General features: G+C 39.5%; 1 protein-coding gene across 1 annotated transcript; it reads right to left on the bottom strand.

Annotated features, from left to right (window-relative positions):
• Positions 1 to 4,392: 4,392 nt before the first annotated feature.
• kcnj12b (potassium inwardly rectifying channel subfamily J member 12b) lies at positions 4,393 to 21,568 on the bottom strand. The gene is made up of 2 exons (XM_072693438.1): positions 21,110 to 21,568; positions 4,393 to 12,620 (listed from the first exon to the last, which is right to left on the bottom strand). The coding sequence occupies exon 2, from the start codon at positions 12,532 to 12,534 to the stop codon at positions 11,263 to 11,265; it is 1,272 nt and encodes a 423-aa protein (XP_072549539.1). The 5' UTR covers positions 12,535 to 12,620; positions 21,110 to 21,568; the 3' UTR covers positions 4,393 to 11,262.
• Between the last annotated feature and the right edge of the window lie 745 nt (positions 21,569 to 22,313).

Here is a 22,313-nt window from a genome sequence, read left to right as displayed (position 1 = left end):
AGTATCATTCCCGTACCAATTATACAGACAGGATGTGGATGGCTTTACTGTGCAAGAACAGACCGTACCGACACCATGCACACAAACCACACGAGTTTTAATACTCCAGTGTTTATCTGCTCTTTAGTCTCAGAGAAAGCGGTTCATGTTGTATTTTAGGCCTGTGTAGGTGAGCGAGAGAGTGAGTGGGAGGGAGGGAGCAAACAGCAGGTGTGTGTGCTTCTTGATTAAAATCCTGATGGCTGCTTTGTGAGTAATGAGTAATGAATTATTCATGTTGCTTTGAAGCGATGATCTCTTCATTACAGGGAGTTTAGACAACATTGATTAAATTCAGAGATGACAATCCAAAAGTGTCTGTGTCGCTTTTTCTCTCAATCCCTGTGAGTGTGTGTGTGTGTGTGTGTGCCTGTGTTGGAGTGTCCATCCTCTTCAGTTCTACTGTCAGGGCATTTGCGTCACCATGGAAACGAATATCTGTACATGTCACTCAACGGCTATCTCTCCATCAGGCCTTTCATATTTGTCCTCCACTTTTGACTTCATGTCTTTATCCCTATTACCCAATATTATTAAAGGAGCCCTAAAATGGAAAACTGCATTTTCCATGGAATAACTGAATAATGAGAGTTTGGTATCTGAGTGATTTCATCTAGACAAAACATCAGGTAGGTCTTGTGGGGTGTTCCCAGTAGGCAGTGGTCAGTACCTACCCAATGTGCTCCAAGGAAGGACAACAGTTGAACCAGTGACAGGGTTACTTACCGGCTATCTCCCCATCAGATCGTTCATATTTGTCCTCCAGTTTTGACTTCATGTCTTTATCTCGTTTACCCACAATACAGTGTAAAAGAGCCCTAAAGAAAATTCGGCATTACCAAAAACAAGGCCTGGAAAACGGGCAAATTCCAAAAACAGTTTTCGTCTTGACTTTCTATATTTACAACCTACTAGTACTCACATCCAGCCCACTAGTTAAAGCTGGCAAAATTGTAAAATGCAATGGCAACCAAGGGTAAAATATAGTGGTGTTGATACTGGAGAGCAGCTCATCCAGACTGTGCCAGTTACTGGTCTGCTAGGGTCCTCAGAAAGGGAACTCAAACTCGCCACAAGACGAAGTGAAAGATACAGGGAAATGGTAATCATCTCTTCTTTCCATCGTCTGCTCTCTTAAAAACTAGCTGGACAACCTCAGCTGAACCAAACTGGAGCTAAACACACATTGAAAGGGAAAGCACCACCTAATTATTTTGTACACTCAAATTTACAAGTGGGAAACTCAGATTTTTCGACAGGCCCAACTTTCCGAGCTTAGTATGTCAACACAAAAAAGCTGATAGCTTTATTTTAAATGGGTTATCTGTTGGTTATTGAGCAACATAAACACTGCAGTCTATATTTTAATGGTTTTCTTTCATCTACATGTGAAAAAATCAGATAAGTACATGGTACTGATACTTCTTGGAGAAAGATTTGCTCACCTAATTCTCAAACCTAGCTCTTTGTTTTGTTTGCAGTAAGTGTTTGCAGTTTGCAGTAACGAAAATCACAGAAATCATGACATACTTACGAGCTCCAAAGTTATAAGTACAAACTTCTGAGGTGGACTTGAAGGCAGCAATACTCCACCAAGCCAAACCCAGGGAAGCTAGCTAGGTTAGCTAGTGGGGGCAAGGCTACAAGCTAATCTGGCAACAATCTTATCAGCTGTTAGCACTTGGCATTGGGAGTACACAAAGAAACCCTGACTGGTAAAACTCAGGAATGATTAGTGTGTAGTGTTAAAACTATGCTGGAGCTATATTATGGGGGTTATGTAAGTGACATATATGTGCTAATTAAAGCAGAACTAAGTGCTATTTTTTTTCACAACAGTAAATTAACCCCATTTGTCACCCCAACCAAAGTCACATACTTAATATTTATACATGAAAGAGCGACATAAAATACTTGAAATAAATGCATTCTTCGGCACCCTATGTTTTGTCTTGCTCTTAACATATTTTTGAGCGACAAACGGCAAATTGAGCTGTCTGTACGCAACGTTATCTGCCTGGGAAAAAGCAGCACCTGTAATCACGGCTAGAGCGAAAAACCTGTGTCTGTGATTAGCAGAAGTCATGTCTGTCTCCAAGTCTTCTGAGACTATCAGATAAAGTCATCTAAGCTTTCAGCTTGCTGTTTGCCACTGTCTTTTATGTAAGTGGCCGGTTTCTGCTCGGTGCTTTTGTACTTCTCACCTCAATTTCGTCTAGCCAGAGGCATGTGTCTCTCTGTACGCCAGAGAGAGAAAGAGAGAGGGGCTCTGAAGCTGCTCCGCCGCTCCACAGCATTAAGAGCACTGTGCTTAAGGAGGGAGGAGATGGATGGATATGGCTAAGCCTTCTTTTTTTAAACACTGTTCAGGCCTGGGGCTGAGAAGTATACCCGTTATAAAACTGAATACTGGTGAGATGTTGTCCTACGATATGGACTGACTGTATAGTGTGTACTGCAGTAAGCCTAAACACAGTGTGAGGTACAATTGTCTCAAATGAAACTTGGACTGATAATCATTTTTCTGTAATCATTTTGGAGAGCTTAACACACCCTTTAAACATTTACAGTACTGTACTGCACAAACAGGCCTTGCTCGTTTACTCTTTAGTGTACAGAGGGTTTCTTGGTTTCAGCTAAACCGCTTAGTTTATATAGAAACAAGGAAAGTAACTACTTTTATTAATAAAGGGGTTGTTTTTATTGTGCTTTGATGTGCTCTGTTGGACAAAGCTCATATGACATTACACTATTTAACGTATTAAACTGGATTTTAAACATAGTATGAACAACCATAAGAATAACATATTATTATGGTTATTATTAGTTGTAGTATATGTTTGCAGTCACTTCATATTTTTAGTGCAGTACTATTATTATTATTCTGTATATGGGTGATACTATAAATGGGGGCTTGTTTTATTATTTTGTTTTAATCATGTCAAGACAGTGTTTTCATTTTTAAATGTAAAGACTTATATATCATATATCATAAGTTATTATATATATTATATATTATTATATACTATTATATATATATATATATATATATATATATATGCACTTATGCACACATTCAGGAAATTACAAAGGTTCACCAACCTTTTGGGTTTTCATGGTTACAAAACGAACAAGTGTTACTTAAAATAAAATTCTTACAGAAACAGCCTTACATAGGCTGTTGTGGTAATGACAGTAATGTTGGGGCGGTAATACGCCAATCAGCCATAACATTAACACCACTGACAGGTAAAGTGAAATCAAAGGGGTGGGATATATTAGGCAGCAAGAGAACAATCAGTTCTTGACAGTGATGATGTGTTAAAAGCAGGGGAAAATGGGAAAGCATCTGAGAATCTGAGTGACTTTATAAAGAGCCAAACTGTCGACTGACGACTGGGTCAGAGCCAGAGTCTCCAAAACATCAGGCACATCAGGTGGGTGTCTGGTATGTAGTGGTCAGTACCTACAAAAAGTGTTCCAAGGGAGAACAACCAATAAGCCAGCAACACCTTTAGAGGTCTTGTGGGGTCCATGCCTGTTTTGGTGGCACAAGGGTGACCTACACAATATATTATAAGTATTAATGTTATGGCTAATTGTTGTATATTGTTCAAAAATATGCAAAGCTGGATGGATATAAGCATAAATAATACATTCTGTGTATTTTTGAGTTATAAAAACAGGCTATGGTTTTTAATGGATTGATCACTTCCTTTTTATCCTTTTATTGGAGCAAAGAAGTTTCAAAGTCTGGCTTGGGGACAAGGCCAAAATAGCAAAGAAAAAGAAAATTATAATGGTTTTGGTGGTGTAATAAATAATATATGAAATACCAAAGCTATTTATTCTGTAATAAAGTATCTGTCTATGAAATGTATAACTTGGGGACATAAAAGTTCCCCTAACTGCATAATTTTCTATATCATATCATGAAATATTGTTGCCCAAATGTCATTAAAATAAATTGAGGGATATCGCCCACCCCAACTTGAGCCAGCCCTTTCTATTTTCGATTTCGAATAGCACACAAGTGCATATAGTTCATGCCGGGGTCAAACATAACAGGCTACAGTGTAGGCAGTGAGTAGTGCTAACTCAATGTGTGTGTGTGTGTGTGTATGTTGATGAAGATAGAGACAAAATTTTGTTGGGGGAGATTCAGTCTCTGTCACAGTAAACATATTATATAACCATCGACGTGCGCAGATGTTAGGGGTCATAAAGAACACCTGTTTCCCCCGTGTATGATTTCTTGTTCCCTCTCTCTCTCTCACTCTCACTCTCTTTCACACACTCTCTCTTTCTTCCTTACACACACATGCACACACAAAGTGCAGCCTGGTTCTCAAGTTCATCACGTTTTCCTGTTTAATTTCAGACCTCGGTTTGCATCCAGTGTATTTGCAGATGGCTCTTGATATACAAACGTATATAGATATTACACCTCAAAGTCTGAAGGAAGACATCTATGACTGACATTTCAGGAAAAAAATAAACACAAGGAAAGGCCATAATGAGACAAACTACTGTACATGCATGTGATGTGTTGAGCTTTGGATAAGAAGGACAGTTGCTGTCATCATTTTCGAGACTTGGTTCCAGCTTGAAAATCTGAACTTCTATGGAATAGGTTGTGAAGTAGCTGCGTGTATGGAACCATCTGGTGTTTATAAACACAGAAATAAAGAAAGACTAGAAACACTAATTAGTTCTACTGTTTTACATCACAAACTACTCCAGAAGGCAAAAATGATTTTGGTGTCTAACTTAAAACACTTCTTTTTTTTACAGTTTGCATATTTCGTTTTAACATTTTTAACAATACTCTAAAGGCCAGAGCACCCCGACCAAACATTCTCTCCTCCGGTGGATATTAAAAATTCTGGAAAATTAAGACAAACCTGGTTTACCCTGGTGGTTTGCACCGAAGCAGTACCACCAGTTTTTTTAAAAAGCTTAGCTACATCTCATATAGGAGGAGCATTTCAAGTGTACTTTGAGATTTGTTGTCTGTAAGTAAGTCCACTCTGTCAGAAACTATGCCATTATCAATGTCTTAGCTTAGCAAAAAAATGAGCTAAAAAGCAAAGTGAGCTGTTTGCTATGTTAACCAGGAAAACATGAGCTGAGTTTCAGTGGATGCGCAACAACGTGCAGAAAAGGCCATACAAAAATTGTGTTCACATGCTGACGGAATCATGGTAAATACGAGTTCCTGACTTAAAGGTGGACATGAACATACCCTCAAGTCATAATTTTTGTGGGTTGTGAGTTGAGGTGACCTTTAACCTTTCAATATGGTGGAGAAGACTGAGAATCAGTATTGGATTCTTTCTGTTTTATACAATTATATATATATATAATATATATATATTATTGCAGATAGTGGTATATCGAGTCACCGATAATCCATGATCCGTACAGATCACCCCCACACAGAAAACACGTGAAACCCTGGATAAATAGCCAAAGTTTTAATATATCAGCTGTTACTTTTTTTTACAGTAAGTCTCTTAATCTTGAAGCAGAACTGCTGTGAAAACACAGAGACTGAACAGCTGTCTGTCAAGTGAACGGAGTGAGTGGACAAAACCTCTACGAGAGCCAGAAGTTACACACATCGAGCACGGCCATGCATCTGAAATGAAGAAATCATCAAATACGTCAAACCAAAGTCTTAAATATATCCTTTATAACATCTCTGGTCATCCTCGATAGATCTAGTCACTGCACTCAGCCGCTACATCACAAACAGAATGTGTCAAATTAAAAGTCACTAATACAAATGAACAAACAGACTGTGTCAAAGTAAAATACTAATACAAACGAAGCAGTCACACAAAATATTAAACCACTGAAAAATGGTCCAATCTCAAAAACCTGTCCTGTGATCCGAACCGTGAGTTTTGTGATCAGTTACTCCACCAAAAATCAACCTTATGCTACAGATATGGCAGACTGACATTAAGTTAAGAAGTGCAGATATATTCTTTTAAACATTAGATAATAGCATAGTGTAGAAATGGAAATGAACACTTTCATCTGGCCAGTGGACTTTCTTACTCTGTGTGAGTCTCAGTATGATAGACTAAAGTGTGAGACTCAGAGATTGAGCCACACACTGCAGTAATTTATGTATACTTATCTTCCTCCTCCAGGAACCTCATATCTCTAAAAGTTGCCCATTTCTAGGTATTATATGCATATTATAAGAATATGTATAGAACTGGCATCCCTAAGAGCATGTGACATTAAATCACCCTTTGCTCAAACTCAGAATCTGCCTTTTGGAAGATTCAGGCTTTCTGCCAGAGCGATTGTCTCTGCAGCAAGTTGTGCAGCAGCATTTGCTGTGGGGCTCATTTCATGTACTTTACTTTTGGTAATGCTATTTTAACACCTGTCTCTACGAATGATCCATTAACTTACAATTATTCCACACGAGGTTGTCCTACACTGGTGGGAAAATGTCCTACGTCTTTAAGAGACACGTCAAGAAATGAAGAGGCAAAAAGTCTGTACAAATATAGTATCTAACAGCCATACGCAGCCTTTCTCTGTTCCTAGCTCTTCTGCTTCTGTCCCTTCTAATACCAAGAGCATGTACATAACATACATAGAACTAGACATAGGTCAAGGTATATTTAGTATTTAAACAATCTGCACTGGTCACAATCTAATAAACTATAATGAAACTAGCATCTAATTGCATGAAATCTGTATTTGTGTGAGGTCCATCTGTCAGTATTGCTTCAACTCCTCTCATTTCACAAAGAAAACATTTGCTGACCTTCAAGTTCAGTGCTGTTTTTAGCAGGCCCTCACCAACTTCACCTCGGAAGCGAAGCTTGTAGCACCTACGTTACATAAGTGGCCCTTGTAAGACCAGTAGAATGAAGACGGCAAAGGCCAAGCTTAACCTATACATAACATAAACTTTATGAATACTTTAGGTTTCTGGGGCTGTATTACCGAAATAACAACAACTTCTAGCTAAGATTTTTGCACATATTTCTATGAAAACATCTTACTGTAGGGATTATATCTTATTTTATCTCAAGATAGAAAGTCCTGCACAATCAAGTAGTATGTCTGAAACAAAAGGCTATTTAGCGAAAATAAATAAATAAATAACAAAATAATAAAATACCTTACTAGGAATATTGTGACTCCACCTCATTCTAGCTAAGGTTGTGGCCACTTCCCAGTTTCGGTTTCCAGTTAGCAGGTTTGAATAGGAAAATATGATTGCATATGATTGCAGTGCCATTACTGCACTGTTTTATATAACATGTTGAAATAATTGAAATACCATTATACTAGACAATGCTAGAGAACTTGTAATGCTATCTCCCGTAGTTGCTCATTTGCTCGAAACTAAACGAAAGCTTAATGGAATAGAAATCTGGCAAACAGGATTTATCATTTACCCCAGAATCAATTAATCAGCCAGGACATGTTTGATATCTCACGTGTGTATTTGTAGTATAGAATGATAGATGCTAGGCTAACATTGCAAACACTGTAATTGTCTCAACAATTTCTCCAGTCCGATCTCCATAAATGCACACCCACCAAAGAAACATCTCTCCACCTGCTCAGAACACATTGTTTTTAAACACACAATTTCATTTCTCTGCATAGCTGAATGTTGGGGCTGCCATTGTGAGTATCTGTTGTAGTGTTTTATATAAGGTCTATCTATGACATTTTACTTAATACATTTACGTTGTTTTTCATTAGATTGGGGACAATCCAAGTGCAGTACTTGTTAGCAATGTTAGCCTAGCACTAAACTAAAGAGGCAGACATCAAATATCACATGTCTTGACCGATTGACTACATCTGGGGTAAGTGAAAAATCATTGGCATTTGGTTTTTTGGACAAACTACTCCTGTTGAGCACAACATAAAAATATAGCCATTTTGCTGTTAAACTACTATCAGCAAAGAATAATCCACCAGTTTGTACAGAAGTCCCTGTAGGTGCTGAATAGTATGTCTTAGTGTCTAATAAACCTTTCAGGGTTTAACTAGCAAGCTAACATAGAAAAGAAAAAGATACTGTGGGTTAGTTTGCAAAAGAAATACTAGATATTGTGTGACAATCAAAATCTGGAGTTTAAGTATTTAAATGAGTTATTTCTCTGGCTTATAAACAGATTTGATTGTAGGTGCAACAGATTAATGTGGGCGTTAGCAGCAATCACTGCTAATCACTGCAATCGGACATCATTTTTTGAGTTTTCTGTTAACTCCATCCTTTGCCCATCCAAAGGGTCATCTAGAAAACTTCTGAATTAATGCAGACGAGGTGAAAACAACATTAAAGATTTCCCCAGGGGGAAACTACAAGGCCAAGCCAGCAAGGGTATGTTAAGAACTGCCCTGAAACAAAGCTTAAGAAGTAACTAAAAGGAAGCAAAGTTGCCTTATCACTGGCACAAGCTTAAAAATAAAGGAAGACATTGTGAGTTCTTAAGGAAAGCTAGCATGTCGTATAAAGTGTGTTTACGATCAGTCAGCAGCTTACTAAATTAAAATAATCCAGTTTCCAAGGCTGTTAGACTGTTCCGTAAATAGATTACTTGATTTATGCCTGGTAAGGGTCCTGTAGATTAATATAGGAGGGCCTGGCGAATGTCTGTCTCTCCTCTCCTCACGTCTCTGGTTCCCTCTTTACTGGGGAACGAGGCTGGCCGTAATCTATCTCCGCAAAACGTTTAATTTATTAAAATTATCTTACATAATGCCTTCTTTATTTAATCAGGCATGCTCGTTTTCTCCCAGCGAGCCAAGAGATGGATGGTGTGAGTGGGTGAACACACTCTTCTCATTTATTCCTCCTTTGTCTCACTCCCTCCCCCTAACACCTCCCCCCACACACACAGCCTTTGTCTGTTTTTTAAAGGGAATGAGGCATTCAGATCATCACGCTCAGCAATGGTAGCAGTGATAGTCTGGATTGTGGAGCGCTGTTGTGTATTACTTGAGCTCTGATTGAGTTTGAACACATGCTTGATAACCTGCACTTTTAAAAATAAAGGTGTCAAAGGGTTGTTTGGAGGGATGCCACAGAGCCGTGGTTCCCAAGCCTGGTCCTGGAGGACCCCCTGCTTTGCTCTGCAGTGGTCTCCTGCTCCAACACGCAACTGCCTTCAACTCAGGAACGGCTTGTTAATTAGCTGATTAAATGGATCAGATGTAAAGCAGGGTAAACATTTAAAATGTACAGGGCAGGGGGTCCTCCAGGACCAGGGTTGGAAACCACTGAAATAGAGGCATCACCTTTCAATGGATCAGAGTTCCTGATTCCATTAAAGGAATAGTATAGTGTGTTCCAACACAATCACTGTCCACTGCCTCTCTGGTGCACAGTCAGTTACCATGAGCAATAACATAGACCCTTTTTCTGCATTTAGAAAAGAAACAGAAAACATGTTGACCCATAATGCATCAGTAACAGAAGTCAATGGGCAGATGCTTCTACTGTAAGTATGATTTGAATCAACAGGTTTTTATTGTTCTTTTCTACATGCAGGGAGAACCAAAGAACCAAAAGTGGTTCTCCATGCCATCACCTTTTCTAAGAGTATGTGAAAGGTCAGGTGGCATACTTAGCATCCTATGTTTTGCATGTTTCAAATATTGCACAGCCCTTCAGCCTAACATCTTTGGTGATATTTTCAAATGCTGCCCCCACTGCTCGGGATTAACCTCGAGCATTAGCCGTAGGACTACCTTAAACATTTGATCATCACCCTCACCACTGAAAAGCAGATTAACACTTAGTATTGCACCATGCTCTTTAGCATTAGCAAGCCTTTTAACAATGAGGCCTGCTCAGTGTAACAAAGGCCTATTAAATGCATATCCTGATATAGGAGCCACGATATGCAACAATAGAGATAATTATAGCCATGACTGAAGTGGTTTGAATTTGAGGACCTATTTTTTTATCATTTTTTATTTCCCTGCCGCTTTTAACGTAGTCAGATTGTGTTAGTTACTGCTAGTTGCTAGTAGTTCTTGCGTTAGCAGCCTACCATCAAGGTCGGAGCTCATATGCAGTAAATTAAGCAACACATCTAGGGTCGGTTTCCTAGAAATGGATTGAGCCTAGTCCTGGATTAAACAGCGCTTGAATTAAGATTGTTTTCAATGAAAAGAAAGAGGAAGGTTGCGAATAGGCTTCATCTCTGTCTGGTAAACCGGCCCATTAAGTTCAGACATAGCATTTGTGCTATATCACAATATGGGTGCTTTTACCCTCTAGTTTGCAGCAACCTAACTTCAACACCATTTCCTCTGTGCTTGAATCGAACGTGTTCTGCTGTGCAAGACAAAGCATCCTGAGAATGAATTCATTCATCATTGTGTGGCATGAGTGTGTGTTTGTGTGTATGTGTTCCTCTGTATGGCGGTAAAGGCTGCATCCTCTGTATGGCGGTAAAATAGCTGCTGTGTTTTTGGGAAACAAAACGGGGGAAAATAATGACTGTTTTTTTACGCTCACACACATTAATCTACACACTAGTGAATATAAGATACTTAGTTGCCTAACTATCTGCTAACCTGGGTGCCACCTTGTTCACCTAATGGATATTTAAGCTTGTATCTCCTTCCCATGTGTATAGTCTGTTGTTAATCCATACAGTATTTTCTGACAGTAGCACATATTTTATGTTAAGACATGTTGTGCTTCATGTTGACCTAAATGCTATGACATTAAACACACAAACAAAATGTAGCATATAGAATATTTCCTCCGTATGCTGAAGACAGTTAGCCATTAGGCTAAGATGTAGAAAACACATGTAATGCCTTATATTTATTGCTGCAGGTAACACCAAAGTGGATTGTGATCCATTAATGGCTAGGTAGTACATATTTTATTTAATTTAACTTAAATGTAAACGTCAGACCAAGTTTGGCGCCCAGGTTAGCTCAATATTGCATTATGATCACTTAAAGCTATCACTTCAAACTACAGTATGAAACAAATAATCCTATTTCAAGTTTTCCTACAGGAAGGCCATCCAGTCGCAAGCATGTAGCTTGCCTGCCCTTGACTACAGCACGGCACTACATCAGCGGGGTCAAACGTTCATATGGCACTTGCTTTTCTGTGCGTCTTTCAATCAGAGCCGGAGCTAAAGGGACAGGCTGGATCTACGTTAAAACAAAGTCTCTAGAGTTGAAGGTCAAGGGTGTCTGAGTTCATATCTCTGACTCTCTATGGTATGGTCTCTGGTCAATGTTTAGGTTGGTTGACAAGGTTTCCATCTCAGCTCCCCTGTCCCCCCTCCTGTCTTCCTCATCCTCCTCTTCCTCCCTGCTAATGAAGGCCAGCTCGTTCTCATAGCAAAAGTTAGCGCTAGACTGCAAAGACTTGCTCTCCTCAATGTCTTTGGCGCTGCAGCGTGGCGTGGAGGGCACCTCATAAGTCTTGTGGAAGTGCGTGAAGTCCACCTTGTAGTGGTTCTTCTCCTCAAACACCACCGGCTCAAAGCGATGGCCCCATAAGATTTCGCTGGCCAGGTAAGAGCTGCGCACCTGAGCTGTCATCGCCGTGGCTTCGACCATGCCTTCTAGGATCACCACAATCTCAAAGTCTGCATTGTCCAGATCCTGTTTGCTGATTCCAAAGAGCGGGCTCTCCTCGTTGATCTCATGGATGATGGTCAGGGGTGAGACGAGAAAGATGCGGTCCAAGCCTTGGTCGTAACCTACGTTGATGTCGATCTGGTCAAGTGGGATGTACTCGCCCTCCTCCGTCACCCTTGGCTTGATCAGCTGTGCCCGCACATGGGCCTCCACAATGTGACTTTTTCGCAAGTTTCCCACTCGCCACATCAGGCACAGCTTGCCATCCCGCATGGCAATCACGGCATTATGGGAGAACAGCAAGGTCTCTGCACGCTTCTTGGGGCGCGCCATTTTAGCCATGATGGCGCCAATCATGAAAGAGTCAATGATGCAGCCCAAAATTGACTGCAGTACCACCATGAACACAGCCATAGGACACTCTTCCGTCACACAGCGGAAGCCATAACCGATGGTGGTCTGCGTTTCGACCGAGAACAGGAAGGCGGCCACGAAACTGTTGACCTGCATGACACAAGGCGTAAAGTCATCCCTGGAGTTTCTGTCCATGTCGCCATGCATGAGGGCGATGACCCAGAAGGCGAAACCAAATGCCAGCCAAGACAGAATGAATGCAAGCGAGAAGAGGACGAACATCCAGCGCCAGCGAATGTCCACGCAGGTGGTGAAGATGTCGGCCAGGTAGCGCTGTGACTGCTCTTCCATGTGTGTGAAGCTGACGTTGCACTGGCCGGTCTTGTTGACGAAACGGCTACGTGCCTTCCGCCTTGTCTGGATCTTGCCATTCCCAAAACCATTGCCGAGGGCGGGCATGTTGCCGTGGCGATGCACGTCCTCCTCCGACGATGACACAACACTATACCGGTGGGACTTGCCCACACTCATGCCACTCTGTTCGATCAGTGCAAACCAGTGGATGGAATGCCAGGCCTCCCTGTCTCGTCAGCGGGCACTGCACTGGACACAGGGACCTGAGACAGAGTGAAAGATAAGGTCAGTTCTCTGACATCTTATAAATATCTTTATAAATATTTGACTCCTTACATTTGGACTAAGTGCTTGAGGTCAGTTTAGAAATGATTTTAGCCTTTAGCAGTCCATAGATTAATTCATTGGATTGTTAACTTTGGGTCTCGATGACCTAATTTACATCAATTAATAATTACAGATAATTAAATATATCCTCTCCATGAATCAGCAATGCATAGTTGGCCATTTGCATGTGAATAATGGATCTCCTATAGTGAAAAGCAGACCATGATGGACACTTCATTTATGACCTTTTTTTGCCTTTCTCAATCATCTCAAAGCACTCCTTCCTTCATCAAACAAAAAACGGCAGAAGTATTTAATTGAGCTGCATTTAAAATTACTCCCTATCGCATGAACGTTTAACTACATACACTACTATATATCCAAAAGTTTGTGGACAACACATTCTAATGAATTCATTTAGCTTCTTTAAGTTGCATCTTTTGCTGACAGCGAGCCTTTCTACTCCCGGGAATAGGACTCTCAGATAAACATCCTATCAGCACCATGCCTAATGCCACGTGTGGGTTAGAGAGGTATGAAGCCTCCAGCATTAAGCTGTGGAGAAGTGGATCTGTGTTCTCTGGAATGATGGTAGTGCTCCACCCAATATTTTTGAGATGAGTTGAGGAGTCAGGTATGAGGTGAGGTGGTATTCATCCAACATCCTGACCTCACTAACCCTTGCCAAATGCAATATTCCACTCCCTATACAGTTCTCTAAAACCTGTAATGCATTGTGAATACATTAAACACATTGTAGTGTACAGGTAATGTGGACTACAATTCCTAATTCAGACCACAATAGCTGTGTCCAGAACTGCGCCCTATTCACTATCCCTACATGTGAAAATCCAGATCACTATGTATAGCACTTTTATAGGGAACAAAATTCGACAAGGTAGAGGATGATTTTGGGCACCCCGTTACGTGTGTCAGCTCACTGCTGTGTGACAGCAGATTGCTTCACATAAACAATGGTTGATCTTCCTCAGAGTAGCTGTGCACAAATCAACCTAACAACACAATGGATTATGGGTATGTCATGTCTATTTAGTGTACATCATTTGTACACTGTATATTACTGTCCATTGTGAGATTGTTACAGTGCACTACATTATTGGACATCCCTATAAAATAGCAGAACACCAATGTAGTGCACTATATAGTGAATAGGGCATAGCAACTAATGAAAGACAATAACTGTATAATGGACAGTATAATGGACTGCATGGACGCTTGCATTTGCAATTAACACGTTGTGTGTAAAGATAAATATTCATGCACTTGTCTACTCATTATATTTTCTATATCCAGGCACTAAAAGTCTTCCCTGATGTAATTTATGTAAACATGGTTCCCAGATTTGGCGAAATTGGCAGTGATGAACAGTTATTTTTTTAAGAGATATTGCTCTGAATTTCCTTTGTGCTACTGAGCTTTTTAGTCTGTTAGTACAAATGCAACAGCGACTACCAGGTCCAGTGGGGCTAATACAAAGCTTGAAAATTGTAGGTGGTTCTATTCAATCCTCTGTTTGTCAAATTTGTTCCCTTTGGGGAGGCGTTATAGGGTATATCTGGCCACACAAGATATATTAAGACTGATTTTACTCTTTCTAATGGCCTTGTAAGTTATTTACTTTACTCTATAATATTGTATCATATTCTATTTCTAAGAATTCTAAACGTTTTACATTCATAAAAAATCATATTACTGTTTATTAGACCACAGTCAGTTCCAACCTCGTAATGCGATTGGCTGACAGACATTCTAGGAGCATCTCAATAATGGCAATATCTCAATAATGGCACCCTGACCAACGATGCCAGCACCTACAGGACAAAACCACCAGCCATACCAAAACAGCAACGTTATTATAAGACAAGTAAAAGACTGACAACATGAATTGTAATGAGATTATAAAATCTACTGGCTTTGAAAACATTTGTTTTCATGAGATTTGTGTTTTTCATTGGACAGCAGTGATATATGTATATTTATATTCAATTCGATCCTCAACCAGTCAGTAGATTATGCAATTACCACTACAATTCTCAGTAAGAGGCTTCAGTTAGACGTGTTAGCATATAAATAAATGCTCCTCTATAGTGGACTATAGTGGAGTATTTGTGGGTGAAAGTGATTCAGTTAAATGCTCCTGACTGCTGTGTATTTTTACAATCTTTTAATTGGGAAAACCAAAGCAAACTGGAACCAAAATGGAAATCTGGCAGCAGATGCAGTGCTGTGTTATATATGTAGTGATGAAGGCAGATTTAGTGAAGTGTTAGTGATTGTGTTACTCTTCTGCTCTGGGATTGTGCGGGAAAGTGTTACTCTGTGCGTGTGTGTGTCCTCATGGCAGCATATGTAGCTAATTAAAGTAATTTCACACTTTTACTGTGAAACTCAGATCCACACCTCACTTCTGCAGAGCAGCACACACAACTATTGGCTTGGGTGAAAGCGGGGGTTAAACTTCAGCTCATGATTATCATCGTCACCTTCATCATCATCATCATCATCATCATCATCATCCTCAGTATCTATTTATGAACGCTGTTATTTGAATGGCGTGTCATTTTCCTGATCGCCCCTGTATTGGAAGCCGGCGGTGGGGTCCGGATTTAGGCGTCCAGACCCAGTCTGACTCAAGTGATCTGTCTTTCTAATAATAGATGCCTGTCTCCCTCCCTACACGCACGCACGCACACACACACACACGCACACACACTTCCAAGGATCTCTGCTCTAAGACATACTGTACTCCCGCAGAGAGTCATCAGGAGACACACACGCACGCACGCACACACACACACTTGAGGAGCATGTATTGATAGGTGCTGCTATATCAGTGAGTGTGAATAGCTGAGAAGCTTCAGATCAGATGAAAGTGATAATGAGAAAAACACAACGTATCATTTCCTCCGTGCACACAGACACACATACGAGCACAATTTCACACACTCGCTCACACACACACAGACACACAACCTCGGCCTTACAGTTCTTAGGAATAAAAGAACGAGATGAAGAAATGGAGGGATATAGAGGTTACCATGGAAACCTGTCTGGTAGAGGTTGTGTGTGTGTGCGTGCGAGTGTTTGAGGGGTGACTGCCGGCTTCATGCGGTGGTATTTTAGTCATCCTCCAGGTGGCCAATCACTCAGAAAAAGCGAGAGAAAAAAAGGAGAGATAGAAAGAGAGAAAGAGAGAGAGAGAAAGAAAGAGAGAGAGAGAGAGAGAGAGAGTGAGAGAGGTTTGGCATAATAGAGGTTAATGAGAAAAAGTGAGGGAGCTTTATTACCGCTAGAAGGAGAAACACCTGTTACTGTGATGAAACTGCGTGGTCACTGCTTCCTGAGGATATGTCAGGAAGTGACCTGAGTGGCCTGACTGGACACCGATCTCTCTATCTCACTCTCTCATGCCCCCTTCCCAAACACACACACATACACACACATAGAGCCCTCACACCATCTACCATCTCTAACTTGTTTCCGGAGAACCCACTCAAGCCCTGGATTTGGCCTTTTCCTATACCCAGTTGAGTCACTTCCAGGTGAACTACACACATCTCCATTTCTGATAGACTAGCCTTGCTTCCCCACGTTTTTCACTGTTTTTCACTTGCCACAATTTTAATCTTGCCGTTCTTTATATCATGTCAAAATCACATGATGAATGGACCAATAGAAATGCTCCAAAATTACGTGCAATAAAATATTTTTACATTGACTTTTTTTGTTGTTTTTTCCTCAGCAAAAGTCGGCGCCCTTGGTCAAATTTAATGCTTTCTTGGTTTTGCAATTGCAAACAAACTTAAATATGCTATTTTTGTTAATTTGTGGCAAATTATCTGATTATTTGCTGAGTTTAAATGTGCCCTAGAACATCCATCTGTATTTTCATTGGGATAGTTGCATAATGAGAGTTCAGTACATGGAACTGACAAACCATGAACCTCAAACACTGTTGTTCCGCCGTCAAAACAAAATCCAGCAGGTCCAAAACAGAGCAAAAACACGGGCCAATTCCAAAACCTCAAAACTGTTACATCACTGTCTGGACTCTTTTTGCTATATTTACACACCCAGAATATGCATAAACCTAGCCCACTACTGAAAGCCCCAGTCAGACAACAACTTCAGGAAAAGATGATGTTGCTGATACTGGAGATCAGCTCATCACCTCCAGACTCCGCTGCCTTTCTCTTTGGCAGTGTGTGCAGAAACTCAAGATAAATGCAGCATTCAAACTTGACACACTGTGAAATAAAGAAGTATATATATATATATATTCTGAGGCAAAATATGCTTGTAAATAGGCTTGTAACATCCATCAGAGCATTTTTCACCAACTGAAGTCATTCTTACTATTTGTACACCACGGAACAGCTTACACAATACTGATTGAATGCATTCTATGGCACCTTTAGCATATTGGGGAAAAACATAACATGTAGCATTTGCGGAAAGCTTGCAAATAAATAATTACTACATTAAAATATGCAAGTGGACAAGTTAATGTATGTCCACTTGGAAAGTCGAGAAAACATGGATACAACAGGGTGCCCAAATGTTTGCTGTGCCTACGTCTGGTCCATTCGGGAGAGTTTTAGAATCTTTGAAACCTTCTGTAGCATTTGCAGTTTGAAAAGCCAAATTCTGACCTGCACACTTTGGAGCTCATGGAGTCAAATGGTATTTACCTTGCTAGTCACAGTCAGTGGTTCTGCTCTAGTCCCTGAGGCCGGAAAACATTAGACCATGCTGAAAATATTTAATAGGGGAAGCAGAGGTAATTTGAATCAAAGTTATTAGAAAGACTTTGTGGCATCCTAATCAGGCTCCTGTAGACTAAGCAGTTGCTATCTCCGGTGGAGTGTAGATTTGATCTGTCCAGTGGATGAGGACACGCTTACGTAACAGCTCGTGAAACTCTGAGCCCTGGAGTTCAGATCATAACAGTTCTTGGATATGCAGCTAAAATTCTCCAACACAGCATCCTAACTGGTATATCTAAAAAAAATGTTTTCATTTAATACCAATAAAAAAACTAACCTAAAAAAACAAGACTCTAAAAGTGAAACTCTTTAAGGATGTCAGGAAAAAAAACTGAGCGGAACCAAGACTTAAAAGGAAAATTCCCTGAGTATGTTGAAGAAACACTGAGTGGAACCAAGACTCTAAAGGTAAACTCAATGAGCTTAATGAAGAAGTATAAAGACGAACCAAGACATATGGTAAAACTCTTTAAGAACATGGGGAAGAACATCTTCTTAGGAACATGGGGAGGAACCAAGACACAAAAGGAAACCTCTGAAACCAAGACTCTCAAGTTGAATCTCTTTAAGAACACGTAGAAGAACCTCTGAGAATAACCAAGACACAAAAGAGAAATTCTCTGAGTAGAGGAACCAAGACTCACAACTCAACTTAGACACAATGCCCTTTTTTAAAAACGTTTGTAGGTAAAACCTCTTAAGAACATGAGAAAGAACCACTGAATTGAGCATGGCGAAGAAACAGAAAACTAAGTCTCAAAAGGAAAATTCCTGAACTTGATGAAGACCAAGACTCCAAAGGTAACCTCCCTGAGCTTGATGCAGAAACTCTTAGAAGAACCAAGACTCTCTATGAACATGAAGAAGAACCAATATAGCATAGAGAAGAAACAATGAGACTCAAGACAGAAAAGAAAAACCTCCTAAGCCAAGATTCAAAAGATAGGGGAGTTATGATATAAGTGGTGCTAATTTACAAGTGAGATTCTGTGCAGTTGGAGTTGTCTGAAATCAACGCAGATTACAGAACACAGACCAGTGTGGCTAGTGGGACTGTCTTGGCTGAACAGCCTGTTCTGTCCCCTCTCACTTTGTCAGTTTGTCTGCTTCAACGTCGTGAATGAAAAGGGACAGCTGTCATTTTAATATTCGCCTGCTCAGAGCCTTGGTGCTCTACCGGCCCCTCAAAGACGGGACAAAAATATGGAAATCATGAATAGAAATGTAAATTAGGACAGAATATGCAAATTCTGACAAGTACCTGAAAGACATTAGAAATTACTCTTCGGTCCCTCCCCCCCACAAAAATCTCCATAGCGACTGCACCAAGAGTTCGTCTTGCTCCATCAGTCTCATTTAATAAACTTTATGAAGGAAGACTAATAACATTCTCGCCGGATGTGCGGAGCTGAAACAGCCTTTTAGGCTGCACAGGGTGACCCAGACTACTGTTTTAACTCATGCAATGAAGAGAAAAATGAAGAATCCTATTTTATATTTAAAAATGTAGACTTTAAAATTACTTTAAGTGACTTCAACAATAGCAATCGTAGTTTATGAGTATCGTCTGTTACAATATAAAGATTTTAGCCATGAAAATGACACATTATACACTTTTCCTCAAGTTAACACAGTACCTTGAATTAATAGGACGTCTATGACATGCATTGGTCAAAATACCTCATGGTTTAAGCCCCAACAGCACCCCATTTACTCTGTCTTTACAGCCCTGTTTGGAACGGCCAGTTTGAGTTCCTGTTCTTTAAATGATAATGAGCCACTGCTCATCTCACCCTTTTCTATAGTTCCTTTCCATTGACTATGGAAAAAACATAGACCTTACTTGTATACTTATTCTTATTTGTCCCTGTTTGCACTAGCTTGCTAACATTTACTTCACCTTGAGTTCACATCTCATTATCTCCATCTATCTCCCTCTCTCTCTCTTCCAGCCTTTCTGTCCTTAGGTTTCCAGGTACTCATGATTTACACTCATGGTTCAGTTAGCTTTGCTGCTGTCTTCAGTAAAAAACACACCCCATCATGCCCTTTGACTCTCTGCCTTTACAAATGGAGTGGGGTGGAGCTACAAAGACAGGAGGTGGTCCAATTCTAATGAGATGACAGTGTTGAAAGGTTTGTTTTCTTACCTAGACAGTCCAGTAAAAACTGACAAGGTTGTTTTATTACACATTTATGGGTTGGTAGGCACTCCAGAGACACTACCTAAATGTTTTTCATAATGTGCAGTCTGTATGATTTACTTTCAACAATAAACATTTACATTATATGTAACTGACTTAGTTAATGAGAGCATTATAGATGTAACATCTCTTTTGTTCATTTAAAGTTAAGTATTAATTTGAGTGGAATAAAACAGAAATTAAATTAAATTGTTACCACATGAAGGTGGAACAGAAAACATTTTGTTTTACAGTGTATGAATTTACATAATGTAAAAACAAAATCTACATATACATCACATTTAGTTTTAACATTAGTCTTAACATTCACAGATTTTGATGGGACTTTAACATTTTTCCCACTCATAATTTATCAAATTATTCAACTTAATTGCATTATTTTCAATTGTAGTAGTCTCTTAATTGTCAAACTTTGAAATCGGTTTATTGTATTTACAATATTTACATATTCCAGAACATTTTATACATGAAGGGAACAGCATGAGGGACTCAGGTCCCAGTTGGGTAGCAGCAATACTAAAAAGCACACAGTAACACCGATAAATACAATACGGAAGAATAATGTACCAAAATAAAAAAAATAATTATTATAAAAAGACATTGTAATAATGATCATGTAATTTTACAAAATGATAGTATTACTATTATTTTACTATTGTTATAATAATAAGAATGTTATAATTGTTTATTTAATTCTAACAACAATATAAATAATAATGTATTATAATAATATTATATATAGAGAGAAATATAATAAATATATGATAATAACAATAATAATAATATGTTCATATAATAATATTTGTATAATTATAACAATGTTATTATAAATATTAAAAAATATTTTTAAAGTTATATAAGATCATTATTGCAATTGTAATTGCAGTTGTAAATCAATGAATGGGAATAATAGGTTACTATCAAGGTCTAAGAGATAAACAAGGGGTCACCTTAAGACATTTCTGCATAAATGAATAAATAAACAATTATCAATCTATAAGTAAGTAAGTAAATAAATAAATATACAAATAAGACACATTATAAAGGAACAGGCTTGTCACGGTCAGGGAGGAGTTTACACAAGATGCTGCGGGTGTGTGGACAGCCGAACAGTTCAAACGACACTTCTCATACACCACCCTGAACATGTAACGTGACAGCCTTTCTATGATCTTAATGACCACACACACACACACACACACACACACACACACACAGACAGCCACATAGCCACAGAATGTTTCCAAGAGCAAGTAACCTGGTTCATAACTAGAAACAGATTTGACACACTCCTGATAGTTTCAGTCAAGCCCAGTGCCATGCCTACAGGTTGCAGATGATACTGGATCTAACAGAAAAGCAATGAGTAAGACAGAGGCAGTAACTGCTATGTCATTAGGATGCCACAGAACACACAAAACAGCTTTCCCTTACCTTTTGCCCACCCGTATGTCTGTGTGTGTGAGCGTGTGATAGTGTGTATGTTTTTTTTTCTTCTTCGCTTTCTCTCTCTCGCTCACTGGAAAGTCAAGTCAAAGCATGGTTCCTCTGGGTTCCTCAAGGGTTCCTCTGTGGGTAGAACCACTTCTTTAAAGTCAAGGAGATCCTATGGTGGTCCTGCAAGGTCCTCATCCTCAAAGCTACCCACAACAATACACACAAACACGTATACACACACACACACACACACACACACACACACAGTAAAAGAGAGGTCTTCACTGAGCGTGGTAAATAAAATCCCCTCTAAAAGCTTGCAAAATGTTCCAGTAATGTTCCCTCAGTGTTGGTCTGGTGTTGTGCTAATGCACAGTTAAGCTGTGATGAGGCTTCAGAGATTTCTTGTGATCTTCTCCACCACCACGACCAGTGGGTTTCTCTCTCTCTCACTCTCTCTCTCCTGTCTGCTATCTGATCCAGTGCTTCAGTTTTCACAGCCTCTCTCTCTCTCTCTCTCTCTCTCTCTCTCTCTCTCGCACTGTTGCAGTCTCTCCCCCTCTCCCTCTCTGAAGTTGGCATTTGCAGACGCTGGCCTCATATGGATGCCACCACTTCAAATCATAGCAGTTTATGCAATCCCAGTGACTAAGTAATATTCTCCATCTACAGCAGAACTACCTGCCACTGCATGAACCCAGGTGCTGTTAAATGGCTTTTACAAGTTGGAATGCAGTATGAAGTTGTTAGTAGTAAATGGCTACAGGCATTCATTCTTTCTTATGGCTTATGGTGTTTTTGGATCAATCTACCATAGCAGTGGCAAACAGGATATGAATGTTAATGAGTAATTTCATGTAAATTATTAATTACATAGCCTGTTTTATTGAAATCAGTTCAATTGCTGCCAAAATCAGTAAAATCTCTAACATCTCTAATTGATTTTACTATAAGCTCAGCTTTCTACACATCCTAATAAGTGTGACACGTGGAAAAGTAATGGCACATTAAATATGGTGTTTATCAATATATGGCATATTTATGGTAGATTTTTCAATATATTAATTTAACTAAGTAATTTTACTTTTACTTAGAGAATCAACACAATAGGTGATTTTACGGGGTGCCTAAACTTTTACATTTTTGATTTGTATTTGTATTTTCTAAGTGAATATAAGGTCATCGTTTTAGAGACATTTCT

Source organism: Salminus brasiliensis, chromosome 12 (assembly GCF_030463535.1).
Source record: "Salminus brasiliensis chromosome 12, fSalBra1.hap2, whole genome shotgun sequence".
Classification (NCBI taxonomy): Eukaryota; Metazoa; Chordata; class Actinopteri; order Characiformes; family Bryconidae; genus Salminus; species Salminus brasiliensis.
This window is presented reverse-complemented; position numbering and strand designations above follow the sequence as displayed.